The sequence below is a fragment of the Haliotis rubra genome, unplaced genomic scaffold, assembly GCF_003918875.1.
Source record: "Haliotis rubra isolate DU_JTF1 unplaced genomic scaffold, ASM391887v1 Scf1251, whole genome shotgun sequence".
Taxonomy (NCBI): Eukaryota; Metazoa; Mollusca; class Gastropoda; order Lepetellida; family Haliotidae; genus Haliotis; species Haliotis rubra.
Window position 1 is genome coordinate 24172 of NW_025765172.1, and position 22085 is coordinate 46256.

General features: G+C 45.2%; 2 protein-coding genes across 2 annotated transcripts; one reads left to right on the top strand and one right to left on the bottom strand.

The window, feature by feature from the left end:
- Positions 1–2854: 2854 nt before the first annotated feature.
- On the bottom strand, positions 2855–6380 carry LOC124266387 (uncharacterized protein K02A2.6-like). Its single transcript, XM_046701192.1, has 3 exons — positions 6250–6380; positions 5842–6082; positions 2855–5383 (listed from the first exon to the last, which is right to left on the bottom strand). Exons 1-3 carry the CDS (start codon positions 6378–6380, stop codon positions 2855–2857), a joined length of 2901 nt encoding a protein of 966 aa, XP_046557148.1.
- A 2259-nt stretch (positions 6381–8639) lies between these two features.
- On the top strand, positions 8640–11505 carry LOC124266388 (cell death abnormality protein 1-like). The gene is made up of 4 exons (XM_046701193.1): positions 8640–8704; positions 8875–8947; positions 9810–10634; positions 11441–11505. Exons 2-4 carry the CDS (start codon positions 8881–8883, stop codon positions 11503–11505), a joined length of 957 nt encoding a protein of 318 aa, XP_046557149.1. The 5' UTR covers positions 8640–8704; positions 8875–8880.
- Positions 11506–22085: the final 10580 nt, after the last annotated feature.

A 22085-nucleotide genomic window follows, 5' to 3' on the forward strand; every position in this document is an offset into this window, starting at 1 on the left:
TTAATTCAGTATACTACAGAATATCCTGGAACGTTTTTAGGGCTCTAAAACTGGGCGAGCGCCTGCCTCTTGAGTTTTACATCAGCATCAAGATATGTATACAAATCGTTATTTTATACCGAATGTGTTGATTCAAGGCCCACAGTACATTTCAAGGCGTCATAATCGGGAATACGTAACAGATGTCGTGTAAGAGGTTCAGGTGGTATCGTCGCCGACCAAGACGGTAGTTGCCGTTCTTGTAGCCAGTGGGATTTCACCTCGCATATAAACCTTAACAACCTGTCAATCTTTCCTGACTGTCGTGACAGTGATGACCCTGGTTTTACCGGTCACTAGTACTTCCCAGTTCCTACTGCGGCACACGCTTGTAATGTCACTGTGGTTAAATTCAGACCTTCGTATGAACATGTGTGCTGTATTGTTTCAAGGAAGACGTTGGCCCAGATATATATTGTCTTGCAGAACAGTTAAATCACAAGATTTTCATTTGAATCATCTTGTCCGAGTCAATAGGCATACTTAAGATTAGGTTCGTACTCTAAGACTGTTGAATGTATTTACTTGTAGTTACTGACTGATCCTAAAATGTTTCACCAGCGTTTCAGTGATCGTGGAAAAATATACCAGCGCCTTGAGCATGTACTAGTTGCCTCGATATGTGCGCTATATAAATATCCTATAATTATACAATAATCGTGTGTAATCATTCTGGAACTGTAATAATATTTACATGGAACGTAAAAGACTAGATGGTAAGGTTGCAGGGATAGGGTATTGTTCAGGGTTAATGACCCTTGAAGAGACAAGAAGTGACCACTGCATTCTCTCATTGTATTGGATAGGCTTATGATTCTGTATCTAACGGATGGATTCTGAGGTCACTTCAATGTATTGACCTTCCAGGGCGATTACATGTCTTACACCAGTCGTTAATGATTTGCTGATCGATTCAACTAGCAAGGGACGGTGAGTTCAGTACTTTTTAGAGGAACAATTCAGAGCGAATCTTTCAATGTTCTGTTTTTCTGTTTGTCACTAAATCTGTGATTTAGGTTCAACAAAGAGGAGGTATGTGACCCTGGACCTTCAAGACATCTAATCACCTTTAAAAGATGAGGATTCAGTTTGTCGGGTCCTTTTCAAAATGAGGCATCTATCTTGCTGAAAGATCAGACATACACTAAACGTCAACAGAAACGCTACCCATAACTATCAAAGATATGCTAGAATGTGTTAGTATACAAAAAAGTTTGACAACACAGTTTTATGCAAACCACGAAAATATATTCTCAGATGCATCCATTTTTAGGTGAAATGCATCGTTTTCTCAAGAGTTAAATTGCCCTATTTCGACCATGATGACATAACCAATAACAGTGATTTAGATGTCCAAGAGAAAGGATGAAATACAACTCTGCTTAGAGACAAAGACAGACCATTTAGAGTCACCATTTTTCAACTATTAAAACAAGAAACGTCTGTGTTAGAGTGTGTAAAATGGTAAAAGTCTTTTAAAACATTTTCTGCTGATTTGCATTCGTGCAAACAAGTACAATGTTTCTTTGACATTGAGAAAAGTTTTTAAGAACATCTAAAATGATCTTTGTTAACATTTTTTCCATTTTCTGTTTACACATAGCAATATCAATCGCCAAAACGAAGCAATATTCAAGCAGTATGTGCATCCATTTCACGTGTAAAATGATTCTGTAGAGCCTAGAATACATGATACGATACACAAGTACGAGAAATATGCCATGATGAACAGCTGATGAGAGGTAGAAAGAGCCATTGGGATGGTGCAGATGGAGTTGACATACAATGCTGTTGCCAACGCCCTCGGATGCCCCCGTATCACGATTACAAAACTCATTCAGGGCTTCAGACAGTCTGGGGTCACCGTAGGCAGACCAAACAGTGGACGTCCACGCATCACAACGTCAGCTGAAGATAGGTACCTCCGTCATTAATGTTTTGTATTGCGCTGGCGTGGATTAACAACATGACACGATAGTTAGCTCCTCTCAACTGTATTCAACTTCGGCGGCATAACCACATGGCGAGATACACACACACTGCGCATGCGTGCTTCCAAAAAATTATACAGGCAAATTCTTATGAACTGTTATTAAATGTTGGAGTTTAACCGAAACGAATATCTTACATGCCCTCTTTTTTATAAGCTCAGCCACTAACCAAAGAACAAATTATAGAAGTCCATTCTGTTATGGCTCAAAGCAGCTGACTGTTAAACATTGTCTTAACTACAAATAAAAAGTCACTTCAATGAAACAAAGTTCTTGCAGGTATACTGCCTCAGTTTTTTTAAAGTCATTCAAATCTTGATGGCTAAAGATTGCCCGTCCTCTGGATGAATAGGCAATTGGTTGTCGAAGGTCCACTGGGACCATAGGCTGAACTCTTGACTGTGGTGTGTTGTCCACATGTGTTGACTCGGTTGGACTATCGTTGCTTTTAGTAGCCAGATGATCTCCTGGTACATTGGAGATAATCTCATTGGTGGAATGCAAGTCTCTCTCGTTGCGACGGTACTCTGCACCATCATCAGTCTTGACATGGTATGAACGAGGTGTGTTTGCGTAACCCGTCACGGCACCTGGTATCCAATCCTTGCCTTGCCTCACTCTCACACTGTCATGTGTACTTAATGCAGGCCTCGGATGTGAAGATCTGTTATAGTAACACTTTTGACGCATTTTAGAATCCACCATTGCCTCATGCACACTTTTACAGCTGATGACTTTTGGCTTCAGTAAATCTGGATGACTGGGTAAGTCAGTTCTGAGACGTCTTGACATAAGTAGCTGGGCAGGAGAAGATCCCATCTCACTTAATGGGGTCGTCTTGACATAAGTAGCTGGGCAGGAGAAGATCCCATCTCACTTAATGGGGTGTTGCGATAAGCAAGTAGAGACCAATAAGGATCACCACCACTCTGCTTAGCTTTAAGCAGTAGTCGTTTCACAGTCTGTACAGACTTTTCAGCTAGACCATTTGCTTGTGGATACAAGGGTGAGGAGGTAATATGTTCAATGTTCCACTTTTGAACAACTTCTCTGAATTCCTCTGATGCATACTGTGGCCCATTATCAGAGACAATTCTACTCGGTACACCATGCTGTGCAAACATCGACTTCATGTGAGTGATCACAGTCTTCGACTTCGTGTTTGACAGCAAAGCAATCTCTATATATCGACTGTAGTAATCAACTACAAGCAGATAGTCAAGTCCATTCAACTGGAACAAATCAGTTGCTACGAACTGCCATGGCAACTTAGGAACTTCACTGGTTATCATCGGTTCCTTGCACTGTTTCATCCTGTTCTGCTGACAAGTGCCACAATTCTGAACAGTTCTCTCAATGTCAGCTGTCATACGCGGCCAGAATATGACATCACAAGCTCTTTCTTTGCACTTGACAATTCCCATATGGCCTGTATGTATCTTCTCTAACGTCTCCTTTCTCATGGAAATTGGAATAACAATTTTGTCACCCTTGTAGACAATTCCATCTATAACTGTCAATTCATCACGGAAATTCCAAAATTCTTTGATACTGCTTGGACAATCATGCATATTCTGAGGCCATCCGTTCATGATTATCTTCATAGGCATCAAATGTTGACTATCCTCACTACTTTCCTTTCTGATCTCTTCCATCGTCTTGTCAGATACTGGTAAGCTGCTTGTCACCATGTGTACATATGACTGGATATCTTCATCAAGAGACAGGTCATCTTTGTTTGACAAAGACTCTATGAAATACCGAGACAGCATGTCTGCTACAAGAACATCCTTCCCAGGTGTGAACTCTACATCTGCATCATAGATCTGAAGTCTCATTCTCATGCATTGAAGTCTCAGGGGAATAGCATGTAATGGCTTCTTGAAAACAACTTCTAGTGGTTTATGATCGGTTCTGACTTTGAAATTTCTCCCAAACAGATAGTAGTGAAATTTTTCACAACCAAACAGAATGGAAAGCATCTCCTTTTCTATTTGGGCATAGTTCCTCTGCGAGTTAGTCATTGCCTTCGATGCGAAAGCAACTGGTCCCTTATCCTGAAATATGACTGCCCCTAGACCATTCTGTGATGCGTCAGTCTCAAGAGTCACTGACTTCTTTTGGTCAAAGTACTGTAAAATAGGCCCTGGTGACTTAGTGATCATATTCTTGATTTCTTGAAATGTTGCTTCATGTTCCGGTGTCCAACAGAACAAAGTATCTTGCTTTGTTAGTTCACTTAGTATGTGTGTCTTCTCTGACAAACTTGGAGCGAATTGTGTCAGATAGGTAAACATGCCAAAGTACCCTTCCAATTCCTTCTTGCAAGTTGGAGTGTTCATGTCTCTCACAGCCTGAACTTTATCAGGATCTGGTTTCATCCCGTCAGATGTAAGAATTTCACCAAAGAATTTCACCTCTTGTTGACAAAGCTGAGTTTTATCTGGATTCAGCTTAATACCCTTCTCCTTGGCTCTCTGGAGTGTTTGTCTGAGACGACTATCATGTTCAGCTGAGATCAAAATGTCATCAACATTAGGTTGAGTATGCTCCAAACCCTCAAAAGCACTATCCATTCTCTTTTGAAAGATCTCGCTTGCACTTTTGATGCCAAAAGGTAATCTCATAAATCGATATCGTCCGAATGGAGTATTGAATATTGTCAGTAGGGACAACTGGGAGTCTAGTGGTATTTGCCAGAAAGATGACTTGGCATCCAACACTGTAAAATACTTCTGTCCAACCAACTTTGGTGTAATGTCTTGCAGAGTTGGCATTCTATAATGTTCACGCTTCACCACTTTATTCAAGTCAGTAGGATCCAAGCAAAGTCTAATTTCACCATTTGACTCAGGTGCAACCACCATTGAGTTTACCCAACTGGTTGGTTCATCTACCTTACATATCACACCTAAATCCTCCATTCTTTGTAATTCTTTCTGAATTTTTGTATCCAAAGCTAAAGGACCCTTTCGTACAGCATGTACAACTGGTACTGCATTTTCCTCAATCTGTATGCAATATTCATCTTCGATACATCCAATCACTTGGAATACATCCTTGAATTCCTTAAGAATCTCCCTTAAAGCTGATTCACAATCTGGAGAGTTTGTGATTGTCAACACAACCTGTATCAAGCCCATCTCTCGACAAGCTTTGAGTCCCAATACTGGAGGTGAGTGTACATCGTCATGATCCACCACGATGAAATCAAAGCTCTTTGACACTTCCTTGTATTGACATTGCAATGTTGTCAGTCCTAAGATCCTCAGTGGAACACCACCATAACCAAATAGTCTTGTGAGTTGGACGCAGCGGACCTGCTCTGCTACGAACTCTGTGAAACTCATCATCTGGTAAGACATTCACTTGGGCACCTGAATCAAGCTTCATGTTTATTTCCGCACTGCCATTTACAGTCATTGGCACATAAATCTCATCATTATTTACGTCTTTACCTTTCTCGACAGACCCAATAAAGAAATCCTCAGTAGACTGTTCAATTCCATGAACTCTGTTTGTTGGAGCATTTCCACTATTTCTGTGACCTTGGAATCTTCCATGACTATGTCTGGAGCGAAAATTTCCTCCCTTTGGAGAATGCCTATTGTCACTTTTACAGACTGATGCAAAATGTCCTATTTTATGACATTGCAAACATGCCCTCCCCACCAGCTGGACATGATTCCTGACATGAATGAAATTTTCCACACATTTGACAAGTCTGATTCTGATACACGTTACCTTTATCATGTTTGTCGTTGCCATGGTTAACAAAACTGTGTTTGTTAAATCTCTGAACACCATGTACATCGCACTGCATCTCCTTCATCTGTTCTTTACTCATTTCGAAACTTCTTGCTACGTCTCTTGCCTTTTGCAGTGTTAAATCTGCCTCTTGCAGCAGTCGTTCTGGAACCTGTTTATCCTTCGTTCCGCATACTATCCGATCTCGAATCATCTCATTCTCAATTTCACCAAAAGCACAGTGTCTTGCTAAATTCTTCAGTTCTGTCACATACTGATCTACACCTTCGCTCTGCTGTTGATTACTTGAATAAAAACGGAATCTCATAACTGTTGTGTTTTGTTGCGGTACGCAATGTTGCTCAAACTTGGCAAACAACACATCATTTTGTCAGTTCCGTCCGCGGTCAAGGTCCACGTATTGAATATATCTCTTCCTGTTTGTCCAATATGCAATAAAAAATACGCACACTTCTGCTTGTCATTCTTGCCTGACAGTGGTCCTGTCAACAACAACTTCATCGTCTGCTGCCATCGCCGCCATGCCTCGCCGACATTCACCGACTCGAAGTCCATCGGGGGAATTTCGATCTTCGCCAACATTTTTTGACTGAACTACTATTCCACAGGACGTGAAACAATGTCTAGTATTCGTGAGCCTTCACTTCTCACACCATATTTTGTATTGCGCTGGCGTGGATTAACAACATGACACGATAGTGAGCTCCTCTCAACCCTTTTCAACTTCGGCGGCATAACCCACATGGCGAGTTACACATATACTGCGCATGCGTGCTTCCAAAAACTTATACAGGCAAATTCTTACGAACTGTAATCAAATGTAGGAGTTTAACCGAAACGAATATCTTACAATTAAGAAGGAGGGTACCGTTTCTTTTGGCGCTTAGTGTATAAGGATCGAACGCTACAAACAGTGAACCACAAACGTGTTTGACTCCCCATTGTTCTTGGTGCCTACCAATCTGACATTGGGTACCTGGGGTTGCTGCCAGTAACACAGCCCTTCTGACATTCTGGTAAGATGCAAAGGATGCAATATTACTGAAACTGTGAACAGCAAAATAAATTGACCGTGTGTAATTCCATTTATAAACCTCACCCCAATGAAAATAACAAATATGCTGACGGTCGTATGAAACCACTATCGGCAAGCGACGTTCACAAAATAACGTACCAGGATATTAGGGAGGAAACGTTCGGGTATCGTATTTGCCTACGTATCTTACGTCAAATATAAATGTCGTTTTCTGATTGGCTGAGCCATAAATGTACCCCGCTTACAAGCGAGTAACATGTTCTATGTTATCCGCTGGAAATGCCGAATTGTGGGAATTCGTTTGGCACTTCGTGTTAGTAGTGTTTGGGCTGTTGCCTAACTCCGGTACTCCTTATTATGATCCAATGCCCGTCCTTCAGACAGTTCAAAATTAACATTGAGGTGTTCGGTAAGATCAATAATAAAAATAATAATAATGCATTTCTATAGCACCTGATATCCAACTGAAAGCTGCTCAGCGGTGCTTCACATAATTACAAACATGAAATAACACAGAAGTTAAAAGTTGTTCACTGGTCCCTCGTTGCCCATCGGTTGATGTACCCATGTCCCCCCTCGTGACCAGTAAACAACTCACAGTGTGACATGTAAGTAATCAGAAATCATTGTAACTAGGGTTAATAGTCAGACATAATTGTTAGCTGTTAAAATTATTGAAATTATTGTGAACTGTTAACGTTGTCCCTGATTTACCCATGGCGTCACGCTTGACGGAAATACTTATAACTTGTGCGCAATGGAATGTACCAAATCACTGAATACATTCATTTTTATTTCCTTATAATTCTTGCTACGACACTGTTACTTTGAATAAAAGTATATAACTAAGGAACACGTGTATGAAACTGAAACAGCCGGATCTATCTCAATATTAGAAAAGGCACTCAGTGTAAAATCTGAACTTTCATTTGCTTTCGAGAATTCATTTCAAACAAGTGCTGTTTTCTTAGCACTGTTTTTGTATACGTGTTTCCCGCGATTTCACCTTTACACTCGATATTGCTGACAAAGAACGGTGGTCATTTTATAGTAAAGGGTTGAAGAGGCTGGACATATATTTTACGATTCATGTAGTAGCAATCCTAGAATAAAGGCAAATTCACCATGTTCGTTTTTGGAAAGAGTTTCTGGATGGGTATCAAGTTTAATATTAGAAAATCTGGTTAGACTGTAGGCAGAGATATCAGCGTTGTAACAATGAATACGTGTTTGAAACCGTGACGTCATCACAGTCCAGAACAGAGCGGCACAAGAAGCCAACTGGCGGCCGGGGAAAAAGAGGATAAAAACAGTAGGCTGCGCTTCCAGACACAAGAGCTACATACCCTTACACCACGTGAAATAGGTCTAATGAGTTCTAAGGACGTCATTCGTATATCGATTGGCATCGATGACGTCATATTGCAAGGGACATAAGCCATGGTGTTTTGGGTTTTTTTTTGTTTTTGTTTGTTTTCTTTTGTTTGTTGTTGTTGTTTTGTTTGTTGTTGTTTTTGGGTGTGTTTTTTTTTGGGGGGGGGGGGGGCAGCATAGAAAATATGAATCGATATAACACACAAAAAATGAAATAGTTGCTTGTGATAACTACTGTTTTGGCTATGCAACAACAAGATAAATACTTGTTGTGTTGAACCACGGCAAAACGAAAGTGTGTATTTAGCTTCAATTGCTGCCTGCAACGTTAAACAAGCTTCCAGTCAGGTTACCAGTTTTACATCCTCCGAGTCTGTCACCAAAATGAGGAAGACGAAACGGAAAGCATGAATCAGTTTTAAAGGTATTAGAGCAACAGTCAGGGGACATACGCGGTGCAGAGGTCGTGGACTACACACTTGGGGAGAGTTTCACAGTAGGTGTACTATATTTCGATACTGCAGGAGCTGCTTTTACCATCTGTATTTCATTTTGGCACTAGACCTGTTAGCTTTTTAATATTATATGTTCGTGATGGTTCGATGTTTAGTCACAATCAGTATATATTGCATTTGTGTGTGTATAAAGTGTGTATTTCGTTTTCAGGTAACTATGTCATTGTGGTTCATCATCATGCTGATCTGTATGGCTGATTCGATACAAAATAAGAAAGACGAAGGTAAAGATTCTCTGTGTGAATATGTTAGGCTATGAAACAGCATTCAATGTGATTACTTCTCTATTTAGCCAATCCTATGTTTCCGACCATCAGCCGCTCCGTCCTGATGTCAGGCAGTAACCTCAGGGGCGAACCCAGAGAGGGGAGGGAAGGGGTGGTGTTTCCTCCTCTCCCACTCTCCCGAAAAAAAGTCCCTGAGGATTATTCCCCCTAACCTTTGGGCTTCATGATTTATGCACGCGCACACACGCACACACGCACGCACACACACATCTCTTCTCCATTATCCTGGATTAGACCCTGAACTGTCGATTTTTCTGCTGAAATAAACCAATCTGAACTCAGCAGTAGATTTACCATGATACTTCCATGTACCAGTTGTGAGTATGATGATGTGGATGTCCGTCTGTATGTACTACATTGGAAAGATTCCTGAAAATGATGATCTGACATGAGTGATGACACATGCATCAGAAAATGTAGGTAAGATTTACGAAAAGTCAAGTACTTTTCAAGACATGAGTAATAAGTGTGTGGTCGTGAGTTGTCATGTGTGGTCCGTTGGTCGTTTCGGGTTTTTTTTATATCTGAACGATCAAAACGTCAAACAATTGACATATGTCAATCAGATTCACTAATTACTGTGTTTATATCTTTAGTTGAGAATGTATATAGATATCCTATGTGGACAGTTTCTTTTTTGGGCCAGTAGTTTGCAGTAAGTTTTCAATTATACTGAAGTGGCACTGTACTGTAAAGCGAAATGATTGATTTACGAAATATTAAACAACAGTGGTCCTGGTAGGTTTGAGAAAACAAACCATACGTTACACAGCACTACCACATCTATTTTATTTGACAGGTGCTGCTTGTAAGGAAGGACAGCATTGCCTTGACTGCGATCAGAAGGGGGATTGCTTACAGGATTGTGACAAAGGCTTTTGGGGGCTTAAATGCAAGGCTCAATGCAGCAGCACGTGCAGATACAATATGTGTAAACTAGTACCAGGTAAAGGTACATACACGTGTACTCATGGATGTGTACCAGGATACCAAGGCAAAAGTTGTAACAGACCATGTGACAGTCACGTGGTAAGCTGTACACTGTGTCCAGGTGGGTGTGACGGGGAGTACTGTCAACTGGGTGATGCTTGTTTTGCCGGATGTCGAGATTCCAGGTACGGATCAGGATGTAAGACGTGTCCCAGTAGCTGCAGAACCTGCAACAGGATGACAGGAGTATGTGACGAGTGTGACCCGACACATTATGGAGTCAACTGTGAGAAGACGTGTGAGAACTGTGCAGGATCCTGTGAGTCTGACTGTGAATGTGTTCCTGGCTTCTACCGAGACTTCTGTGCCGAGACTTGCAGTAAAACATGCCGCCCCAAGTCAGCCCACAAGTGTCCTCCTGCTGTGACGTCAGACAGTTGTACAGGTGAATGTCACAAACACAGCGCCACGTGTCTCCATGGCTGTGTGGATGGCTGGTTCGGCCCGAGGTGTTCTTCTCCGTGTCATCCTGGATGTCGTCATCAAAGATGTAATGCAGCAGGTTCCTGTGCTGAAGGCTGTGAACTTCATCATTTCGGGTCAGCCTGTGAACCTTGTCCTGAGAACTGCGCCAACCGAACATGTGATCAGAACACTGGTGCCTGTGTCGATGGGTGTAGAGATGAATTCTACGGTGAATACTGTAATGAAACATGTACACTGTGTCCTCGTGGTGTTTGTGATCACAACACTGGTATTTGTGTCGAGGATTGCAGTGTCAGCAAAGAAGGAAGTGAGACTAACTGTACACTCACTTGCTCTGCGAAAGGATGCTCTTCTGGCCATCGTAACGCGAGTGAGTTATTCTCAAATCATATATGTGCTCTGTGTCTCATACTAAAGTGACGACAAAAGTAGAATAAGCTCTGAATACTTTATTCCTTCCCATAAGATATGTTTAAACCTAAATATTTACTAAATCATACATAACTCTAAAATGACTAATACAACTAACTAAACTAACTACCTGAACTAGATGCATATACCTTTATGGCCTACTTCTAATATTGCTAATATTACAATATTAACAATAATGCTTCTATTCGAACAAATATTTTCTATAAAAACACTGGCAACACTGCCGCTGGTGTAATACTAACAATACTACAAACTATACTAATATCTAATACCCACACTAATATACGCAATGACTAATTATAAAAGTGTACACAAAAGAAATAAAACAACAAGGACAACGCCACTCCTTCCTTTCAGATGATATACATATATAGAGGATAGTAAACGATCTTCCGTGTAATACCATTTTTATTAAACGAGTTAAAGATTTGGTATCAAACAAGCGAAAGCGAGGCCTGCCTCTAATACTGCCAACGAGCGAAAGCGAGTTTGATACTAAATCTTTCACGAGCTTAATTAAAATGGTATTTCCCGAAAGTGAGTTAAGTATTCTGTTTATTACTCTTCAACATAAATTGATAGCAACTGCCTACAGTTGGATGACTCTCAACTTTCTGCGAGTCAAGCAAGGCCTAACACCATTGTGAGAGAGGTAAAAGCATTGTGACGTCATGACTAACCATTATGACGTCATACGTCTAGCGGTATTACACTAGTGTAACATTGCCGTAAAAATATTACACTACAGTATCTTCCACGGGCGAGTAATAAATTCATTTATTACCCACGAGGTCAACGTATGGGTAGTTGCATACTAATCTCATACGTCACACGAGTGTCGTATCGCGTTGACTTGTGTCGTAACGACTTGACCTGAGATTCTAACGATTTGATTGGATAACCGATGACCTCTCAATTAGGTCATATTCTAACGTAACTATTGTTTCAGTCATAACGAACACGTGAATTCATTCATTCTACAACTTAAATGCATTGTGGGAATGTAAACATTGCGAACGTTGCCGTGTCGGTGTTTAATTGTGAGTCGAACTGAGACATTATATCCGTCGAAAAACATAAACGCTATGTTTCCACCAGTGATGTTAGCCGAATGAAGCAACTGGAAACCAAGAAACGAGGTGCTACGGAGTAGTTTACTGTAGAAGGCTGTACGAAGCGATGACAACTGACATGCATCGTGACATCAGTTACCAAGGCAGTGACGTCATTGCAATGTGACGTCATGCAAATATTGTACTACAGTACAAACTCTTCCGCAACCTCTTTATGAAACCAGTTTCGGTTTGAAACCAAAAACATAACAAAAAATACGCTATTTGGTCAATTTAATGCATGTAAGACGTGGGTAATAAATAAAATACCACACGAGGTTTCATTACATACGAATTATACGAAACTCGTGACCTTGCAAGTGCTTTCGCTCGGTCAGAGACCATAGGAAGGACACTCGTTTCGTATAATTCGTATGTAATGAGACCTCGTGTAGTATTCTCTATATACTCTCCGCCAAAAGAAACGCATATGTTTATACATAAATGGCTTTCAAAAACTCGATACTGATACATGTAAATTCAAAACATGTTTTTCAAAACTAGTGTTTGACAGTTGCAATTTTGCCACTATAATGCTGGCTTGTGTATCTGAAACGAATGAACAGCGCAAACACGTATATTCGGTAACTGTAATGCACGTTTACGTGTCAACTTGAATGAAACAGGAACAAACACTGAGTGAGTGAGTGAGTGAGTTTCCCTTCATATCGGCATTTTTTCTGTCAAATAGTGACGAGACAAAATGTATGCATTAATGACTATTATTTATAAACAGTATAAAATTATGATCTCAAAGAACAGTAAGCTAACTAGATAATCATCGATTTTTTTAAAAACTAGCTCAAGGGCACTTACTAAAAGAACCTATGAAGTAGCTATACAACCTAAAAAGGGGCAATAGATCACAGCAACTAAAGACAGGGACAGGGACAGGGACCGTGGGGACTTAATAAGTTGCACGAAGGAATTTTACCATCCATTTTTACAATTGTTTTGGGAAGTTATACAAATATTTGCGATTAAATACGGTGCTATTCTTTGAATTAACTGGACTTACATACTCCTGCGGGGGACAAAGATTTAGCGGTACTTCAAAACCCGTCAAAAATAATTATATACTACCTACCCATAAACATAGCCCTATGTACATCATAAATTTCATGTCTTTAAAAAAAATTCATTAAATACCTCATATTATTAGTATTGGGTTAATCATAACATCATGCTAGATTTCAAGCCCTTACCATTGATTTCCTGGTTAATATTCAACAACTCTGATATCGACGTTCGTGAATAGATGTTTGATACATAATTTCGAGAAATATTGGGGCCTACATATTTCTTTAAATAAGCTTTGCTTTAGTATTTAAAATCTGAAATAAAGTTCGACCTTTTTTCTTGCCTTGCTGGCTTGTTTGCAGTCATTGTTCAACCATAGTTTTCATAACATTTCATAGCATCTGAAACGTCCATGAAAAGGGGCATGGTAGGGTCACGCTGGGCGAGCTGGCTAAGGCGCCAGGCTAGTGATCGAACGAGCTTGAGGTGACGGGATCGAGAGTAGTGTACAACGTCACCCTGGCGCCTTTTTCAAGATGGCGGCGCCCATAGGGCGCGGCCATCTTGGATCCTGTCACTTCCGGTCAGGGGGAGATCACTCGGGTTCGGGTTCCGGTTCCGGTTCCGGTGGACGCGCACGCATGGCGATGACGTCACGACCGGTTCCGGTGGGTGCGCGCGCATGACGATGACGTCATCTCCGGGCCAAGATGGCGGACGCGTTTCAAGAGGGCGGGCCCATCCGGTGGGATCGCGTGAGATCTCGCGGGATCGCGTGGAGTCTCGCGGGATCTCGCGAGCGTAGACGCCTTTCAAGATGGCGGAACGGACGAGCGGCGGACGGGACGGGACGGGACGGAGAGGGAAGGAGAGGGAGAGGAAAGGAGAGAGGGAGGGAGGGAGAGGGGTGAGGCGGACACGATGGCGTGGCTAGACAAGTGTGTGTGTGTGTGTGGTTAAAAAACATTGTATATAGCATTCTTTCGAGACAGGTGGGTGGCCCTGAAAAGGGCCGTTGGTATGTGAATCAGTCAGCCAGGTTAGCATTCACACAGGAGTTGGAGACCCCGAAAAATAAATTTTCCGGGGCACACATCATCGTGTTGTTGCTGGCCTCTCTTGATGATGCCTTCCCCACAGTAGAGACATATGTAGAAGTCTGCTCCTGGCACGACATCAAAGCGATTGGAAGGATACGCTTTAAAACAGGTAGGGCAAATAATCAGCCGCCATTTGGATGACCATCTCGGACATGTTTTCGCTGCCATTGCTGGTGGTGGTGGCGCCGTGTCTCCTGTTGTCGTAGGTGGCGGTGGTGGTGGTGAGGCTGCCGCTGCTTCTGATGCCATAGGTGGTGGTGGTGGTGAGGGTGCCGTTGTCGCTGCCTCTTCTATTTTGATGGCAGCCTTCCCTTGTAAGGTAGGGCTGCACCGCAAACATTGCCGTCTACCACAGTTTTTCCTGTAAGGCGCAGATCGTATCACTTCCACTTTTCTTGTGTCCATGTTGCATGAAGATAGCTCTCACTGACCCATGCTGGAGTTTATATATGCGACGAGACAGCGATGACGTGTCGTCGATGACGTGGTATCGATGACGTGGTATCGATGACGTCATGGTCGCGCGTGAGGGTAATGACGTGGCACTGGTGACGTGGCACTGGTGACGTCATGATCGTGAGGTGGTGGCACTCCCATGGTCTTCGATTGGCTGAGCTCTCACTATATAGGATGAGAGGGATGACCGAAGCAGTGTTACAATCAGCAATCATGTCTGGAGAAAACTGGGATTTAGAGTTAATGGACACAGCATCCTGTTGTCCACCAATCCCAAGACCACTCGTTTGGGCAGTTGGCCTCCAATCAGTTGATCTTTGTGGAAATCGCGTCCTCCTCCTGAGATGTCGTGGGCTGTGACTTGGACTCGGGTCAAAGGATATTTGGCCATGACTCCTGGTGACATGTGTTTCACGTGTTGTTCCCGTATGGCAGGATCAATGTTGACTTGGCGCACGTAAAACTCGGCTTTGGTCAGTTCAAATCGGCACTCGACATCTCCAGCACTCATCAAGTAGAAATCACTTGGGCTGCGAATCAGTTCTAGTTTCATGGGGACTCCATCCACCAGGTACCGGTCTTGGAGAAACAGGTCACAGTGGAGACGTCCTGTCAGTTCCACGTCTCGGGTGGGTAGAATGACCCTCGCGTGCATGACAAGTCCAGCGTTGGCATTCTGGGCGACAGCATTAAAGTGATCCATTTTCCAGCTTCATCGGTGTACCATCCTGGACACTGGAGATGGGTCCCTTTGGCTGCCTTCCCATAACTCAGCAACGTTTCCAAATAGGCTCGGTAGGGGTAGATACCCATGGAAGGAGTAATTTCCAGTTGGTTGTGTCCCACTTGCACACGCACTTCACGTAAAGAGGGAATGCATCATGTTGTTCACCGTGGACACGGCGAAGCGGCCATCGCCATCATGAACTGCATTCGTACCATCTGTATTCTTGATTTTGAGGCAGATGCGGAGGTAACACTGGCTCAAATCGATGTAGGCATTCACAGGGTTAGCAATGTTAAATTGAGGGGCCTGCGACCGAAGAGGGGTGCCAGAGGGCTGTATCGAATCCACTGACCTTCTTGGACGGACGTCACCACAGGGCACCGAAAAAGAGATCCAGTTGGGCCTTGGAACATTCACAGGCATCCCGACGCATCATCTTGACCGCTGATCTGGACAACAGGTTTGCACAACAGGTCTGGACCACAGGTCTGCACAACACGTCTTGACCGTTCGGTGTCTGGTGTTGAACTGAACTCCTTTCCCATCGGGGTGGGTCTTTATCTCTTTCTCTCAAAACAAGGGTTTACGTTTCTTGGTAAATCCCACGGGCTGTTTCCGTTTTCGTTTGCGAGCAGGTGATCCTGGTGGTGGGTGCTGTCGCAAGGTGGCGAGTAAGGCTTGTTTTCCATGATGTTTCAAGCTGTCCCCCACACTTCGGCGTCCTGAACTGATATCTTGCACCAATCCCGGCAACATCTTGACGCCTGATTTGAGAGCTGATTTTCCCAATCGTCTTGAGGATGGAGAGTGCTGAACGTCCCAAGTTTCCCAAGATGTTACCGAAACCTCTCCCTCGTTGATGAATGCGCCCTCGGTACACGGTTAAGCTGCCTGCCTCGCTGCTGTCCACCCAAGCCGCTGCTGCTGCGGTGTCTGATACACTGGTGTCCTACCATGCTGAGAGCTCAGTCATGCACTCCAGGCGCAGCGGACGGAAATGAAGTGTCACGCATGGTCTTCCCAGTCTGGAATGGCACGAGACGCCCCACGCCATCCGTTAAATAGATTCGAATGGCATCCGTGGTTCCCTGACGCAATCCCATGTAGCGTAGGTGCTGAGGGGTTTTGATCACGACGCTGTCTTCCATCATCTGGCGGGACACGGGAACATACATCAGTAAGGGAGCCATGGTATCCCCCACGATTTGATCTTCCACTGCATCCGAGTAAACATACACGGTATCAAAACCAGCCAGATGGTGTGCTTCCTGTTCACCCACGACGAGAGGACGGTCAAACACAGCCACCTGGACAGGCTGAGCAGAGACTTGGCTTATTTCTTCTGTTTCGTCCACCATGGGGAGTTGTATGAATCCCAGCATACGTACTAAAGGAGCAGGCAACACCAACTGGGTGGTGTAGGCAGACCTGAAGGTATCGTGGTCAGGTTGACTTGCGGTTCTGCAGGAGGAACCCGTGATGGCTCTGCACATGTCTTTCGGGGTGGGAGCATAAAAGTTAACATGCGTTTTGCCACGCATTTCAAATCGGAGGTCTTCTTTGGGGTAGTTCACGGTGACGGTGAAACGGCCTCGAGCATCCTCTTGGTAAACATCTTGCTTATGCTTTTCCAACAGCCGTGCACAGATGTGTTGAAGCAGGATGTTCAGTCTCTGGACCAGTTGGCGACAGGAATACACTCCTTCTGGAATAATGACCTTTTCGCTGACGGCTCTGATGATGCCTGGGTTCTCTTCTGTCACAGTCGCATTGAGTTCTGCTGAACTGTAAGTCCGGGTCATGCGTTCCAAGTTCACATGAAGGACAAACCAGTTGAAGGGGTACGTCACATTGTACCATGTCATGGGGAAATGAAGTTCACTGACGCCGACTTCCCACTCTTGGCGATTCACTTGAATCGGAAAGGGTAGTTTGACTACGTAATGATTCACTCTGTTGTCGGGATGAACATCCATGGACGCATCGCTGGGTAAGGTCACGTAAAAGTCCCGCTTGGAAAACACAGACACCGACATCTTTCTCCCTTAGGGAACCAGGCTGGATACAGAGGGGGTTGGAGATGCAGTCGAGGAGGGAGGCAACGAAGATGATGACGACGACGACGACGACACCAACGTGGGTTGTGGGAGCAAGTACCCCAAGCCACTGGCCAACAAAGCTGTCCACAACTGTTTCTCACCGTGGTCCAATGCCAACTGAACCATGCTCATGATGACCACGCCATATATCAGAAACACTTGGGAGAAAAACACCACTTCACTTCGTGGCAAGTCCATGCCAAAGCAACACCAGCGTGGGGATGGCTTGCCGCTCTCCTTGCACCTTGAGATCGGTTTGCTCTGCATGATGGTGGAGGCTTCACTGACGGTGGGAGACTGGAGGCCTCGCTATTTAAAGACCAGATGAGCCGCAGGGATCCATGAATCAAAGCTGGCAGGGTATCCTGACCATCTCACCAACACTTCATCCTTTTTTTGACGACGGCATCGTTTCAGGACCTGATCCACTTTGTACACGTCATCCGTTTTCTGAATGGGTTGCAGTTCTTGCGGGTAAAAGGTGCCTGTCAGCACTTCTCCATGATCATCTTTCACTCGGTAGACAGGAGGAACACGTCCTTTCACCACCCGCGATCCACGGTGAACAGTTCGGTGGTCCAGTTGGGAAGGTACCCTTTGTCAAACGTGCCCTTGGTCTTGTTCAAACGGACACGGGTCCCGGGTAACAAGAGAGGGTGCTTCTTCTTCTTCTTCTTTGTCTTGCGTTGGCGCTGCTTCAGCTTCTGGCGTTAATCGTTCCATGTGATCCAACACCCGAATTTCATCGAGGGAGCGTGAGGACGTACATCCATCGGCGTTGTCCAATCGTGACGATGGGACGATGATTGTAGGAATGCATCAGTTGGGGTAAGGCCTTCAGGTAGTGGCGTGTTCCCTGTTGGGTGAAATACCGCCACATACGGTTTTCAACGTCCTTTGAAAACGTTCCACCACAGAGGCTTTGGTTTCTGGGTTTTGACTGGTGTAGAAATGAATACCCGTTTCTTGAGGAAGGCTTGAAAGGTGCATTGACAAATTCAGTCCCTTTGTCGGTCTGTAACTGGGATGGCACACGTCCTTGGCTTGTTTCAGGATACGTTGAAAGGCCTCTATCAAAGTGGCACCCGTCTTGGCTTTCATGGGCTGCACCCAAGCCATTTTGGAGAAAACATCAATGACACACAGCAAATACCGGTTGCCTTGGTTCTCTTTCTGATATGCAAGGAGATCACTCAGATCGGCTTGCCACAATTCATCCACGCCACCCACACGGTAATGATCCCTGGGAAACGAGCGTCGGGCTGGTTTGTGCAAGGTGTACGTGTCCTGGGTTTTCAACCATTGGCGAACCTGACGTTGGGTGGGCCTTGGTCCCCCAGTCTAGGGACTCCCATGCCTGGGTCCCCCCTTTCTGTGTCCTGCTTTGGCTTGATGTCCTGCTGCTTGCCACAAGGCAAGCCACCCTCCATAGCCTGCTGGGTGTTTGGGATCGTAATAGGTGTGGTGGAGCCATCGTGTCCATGCAGGAGACAGAGACGATGATGCTTTGCTGCTGTTGTTGTTTCTCTTTGGACGTCTCATGGTGACACTGTCATTGGCATCACCCTCTGCTCCCTTTTATTAAAAGTGAATCCACTGACGCACCCGGTTGAGAGGGGAGGAGGGGACCTCTCCCCTTTCTTCTTCTTCTGGGGTTCCAGAGGAAGGTTGGATGCGGGTGGTGTCAAAAACAAGTCAGCGGGTGGAGGGTGTTGACGTTTCACCGGGGTGTCAGGAGGCTGGGTGGATGACCCTTTGGTTTTCATCATCCAGGACCAACGTAGAGGGTTACCAATCAGTTCATGGGGTACATTGCTGGAAGCGAGATACTGACCCAGAATATTCCAACCCCGTGGAGGGTCTGATTTGGTACGCTATCGCAACAAGATCATTGATGAGATCCACCATGTGCGTCCCAGGCATGGGTTCCCCTTCCACCACGAATTGACCCGTCTCATTCCAACCCAAGTCGGGATGAGCACGAATACGGGCCATCAATTGCCTGGCCTTGGCCTGTAGCGTTTTGGGAACCGTTTGCACGACTTCATGCAGAATGGCTTCGACAGCATCGGGTTCTGAAACAGAGAACAAACAAACCATGAGCCACTGCTCTACGACCGGCTTTGCGGACTCCTTCTAAGGAAGGCGACCTCTACACAGGCACATGCAGATACACGACTCAGTAAGTAAAACCGTACTTACGGTGAGGAGTTCCAGTCCTGGGGGTGTCCGTCCTGGCGGTACCCATCCTGGGAGTGTCCGTCCTAGCGGTGCCAATGGCCTTGAAAGGTTTGACTGCGGCTTGGTCTTGAAACGCCAAGGTGTGTTGCAACAAGGTGTTATACTGCTGCTCTCGGTCCCTAAAGGGAACCGTGTCATCACGGACGAGGGTGAATCCATATCGTGCGGCGTGTTACCGCAGCACGCTTCTTTCAACAGGTTGGACTTGAGCAAATGCCGTTGACGTTTTTCTTCTTGCAGACTTTGCCATACCTCTTCTGGGACCATCACCACCTTCCGTGCATGTTTCATCTTGGTGGTAGGACGGTGCAGATGCAACTAACTCCAATCTAGGATGCGCCCTCTATTTATGATCTTCCTTGGAGGATCTTCCTTGAGGATCTTCCTTGAGGATCATCTACCCAACAGACCAGACACCGGGGCGGACCCACCACTGATGCCAAGGCAGACAAGAGACCCAATCCTCTTCCTTTCTGCTGTAATAGTTGACGTTTCTTGGACACAGACACCTTCTTTTCATCAACGTATGCATCAGTGACCCATGCTTTGTAAACGTTGACGTTGCTGTGCTGTCATAGGATGTTGCCTCCATACAAATTCACCACGCATTCACAGATGGCTTGAATCAGTTCCGATGGGGCCTGTTTCAAAATAGCCTGTCGCATGGCTGGTGTCGCAGAAGGACTACACACATGACAGAGCGCTTCTTTGTGACGTTTTAAACGTGCAGACATGATGATGGTGTCGTCCCTGCAGCTGCTACCGTTGAACTGACCTGGATGGGGGTGGGAGGCCTCTATTTATGGTAATGTCGCTGGAGGGAGTGGGGGTAAGGCCGCTGTCGTCTTCTTCTTCTTTTGACTTCGTAACACCATCCGGGTCAAGGCTGCACCTGGGGCTGAGGGTGAAGTGACCCTTTTCTTCTTCTTCTTCTTGTTCTCTTGTCGGGTGGGTGCCTTGCGACGTCCCTGGGGTTGCTTGGGGGCACGGGCGGCGACGGGCGAAGGTGCTGAGGGCTTCATGCTGTTTTTCCTGTAGGTAGGTCTGCCAGTTCAGCAAGATACTGGTCAACACACCAGCCAACGTACTCCACTTCCACTGCGCTTCATCAGGTAAGTCAGACGTTCATCCATCGGTAGTCGTGGATTCGCAATCTTGGTCAGCACGTCTTGGTGCCTCAACAGCCAGGTCTTGTGCTGCGTCTTCAAAGGAACACGTCCTGCTCGCAGATTTCACGCAATGACAAACCATTGCAACAGTCGATGACGTCCTTTGACAGCCACGCTTCGCCGAAGGCAGTCGTTTCTTCAGCATGATGGGTTTGACTTTTTCAAGGCGGACATGCTTCTGTGGCTTCCTTTAACATTAGAGGTGTTGCCCGGGCTGGGACGTTTAGCACCGCGGCGTTTCTTTTGCCGGTGCGTTGGAGTGCTGGTGGTACGCCATTGGGTCAATGGTTGAAAGGGTTGAATTAGGGTGGAGAGAGGGGAGACGATGGGAAATGAAGGGGAGAGGCCGGAAAAGAAGAAGGGGAGAGAAGGCAGCAGGAGAGGCACGATCGTACTGACAGGGACAACGCGTGTTCATGGTGGGTGCTGTGGGTACAGCTGCTTTAAGGAACGTTTGTTTGGAGGAGGAAGCAGAGGGAGGAGGAGCACTTAGACTCTCAGACAGTCGTTTGCACACCCGACCGATGTTGTTCGGGTGGGATCACGCACCTAAGGTGGTCAGGAGTGTTTTATGGATCGGGGTTTAAACAACCCTGTGGCAACAGCATGTTTGTGGGGCTGGGTCTGTTTCTGTCTGTCTCCCCATGGCAGCTCTGGGTCAACTGGCCGTAGGGGTAGACGATCATCTCTATTTATCACGACTTGGGAATGTAAAGGTGGTGGGGTTCACGAAAGAGATGGGACCGTATTACGGTGCTCTTTGGCCGTGGTCGGGTTTCAAGTCCAGAAACAAATAGGAATAAGGGAGCCAAAGTGGCATCCCTCATAGGCTTCCGAAGGAAGGCCGTCTGTCCTGAAAGATTTGTCTGGCCAAGTGATCCATTTACATGGTAAGGCCCCTCGGGTTTTAAACAGCACCATGTAGTGGGCATTTAAACTAATGGTGCGATGATGAGGCTGATGAAGCAAAGAGGTTTTATGGCCAAGTACAACACGGACATGTTGCGATGATGACTTTCTTGGTAAAACCATCGCAGGACCTTGGCTTCTTCCTCTTTGGTATTGTCGCCCAGCAAATCATCAATGATCAACCAATGGGGCGAGGCAAACCCTCCTCGGTCTTAGCCCCGACCCCTGCAGGTAACTGCGTGTTGGCTTCCCCATGGTTTGCACAAACGTCCAGGGTATCCCTAACCTCGAGGTCAGAACTTCCAAGTCCTCATGCATGGGGTTGCCATCTCACTGTACACCCACACGATGCCCTGAGGTGGAAGATCAAGGATCCCCGGTTGAAACACATGTT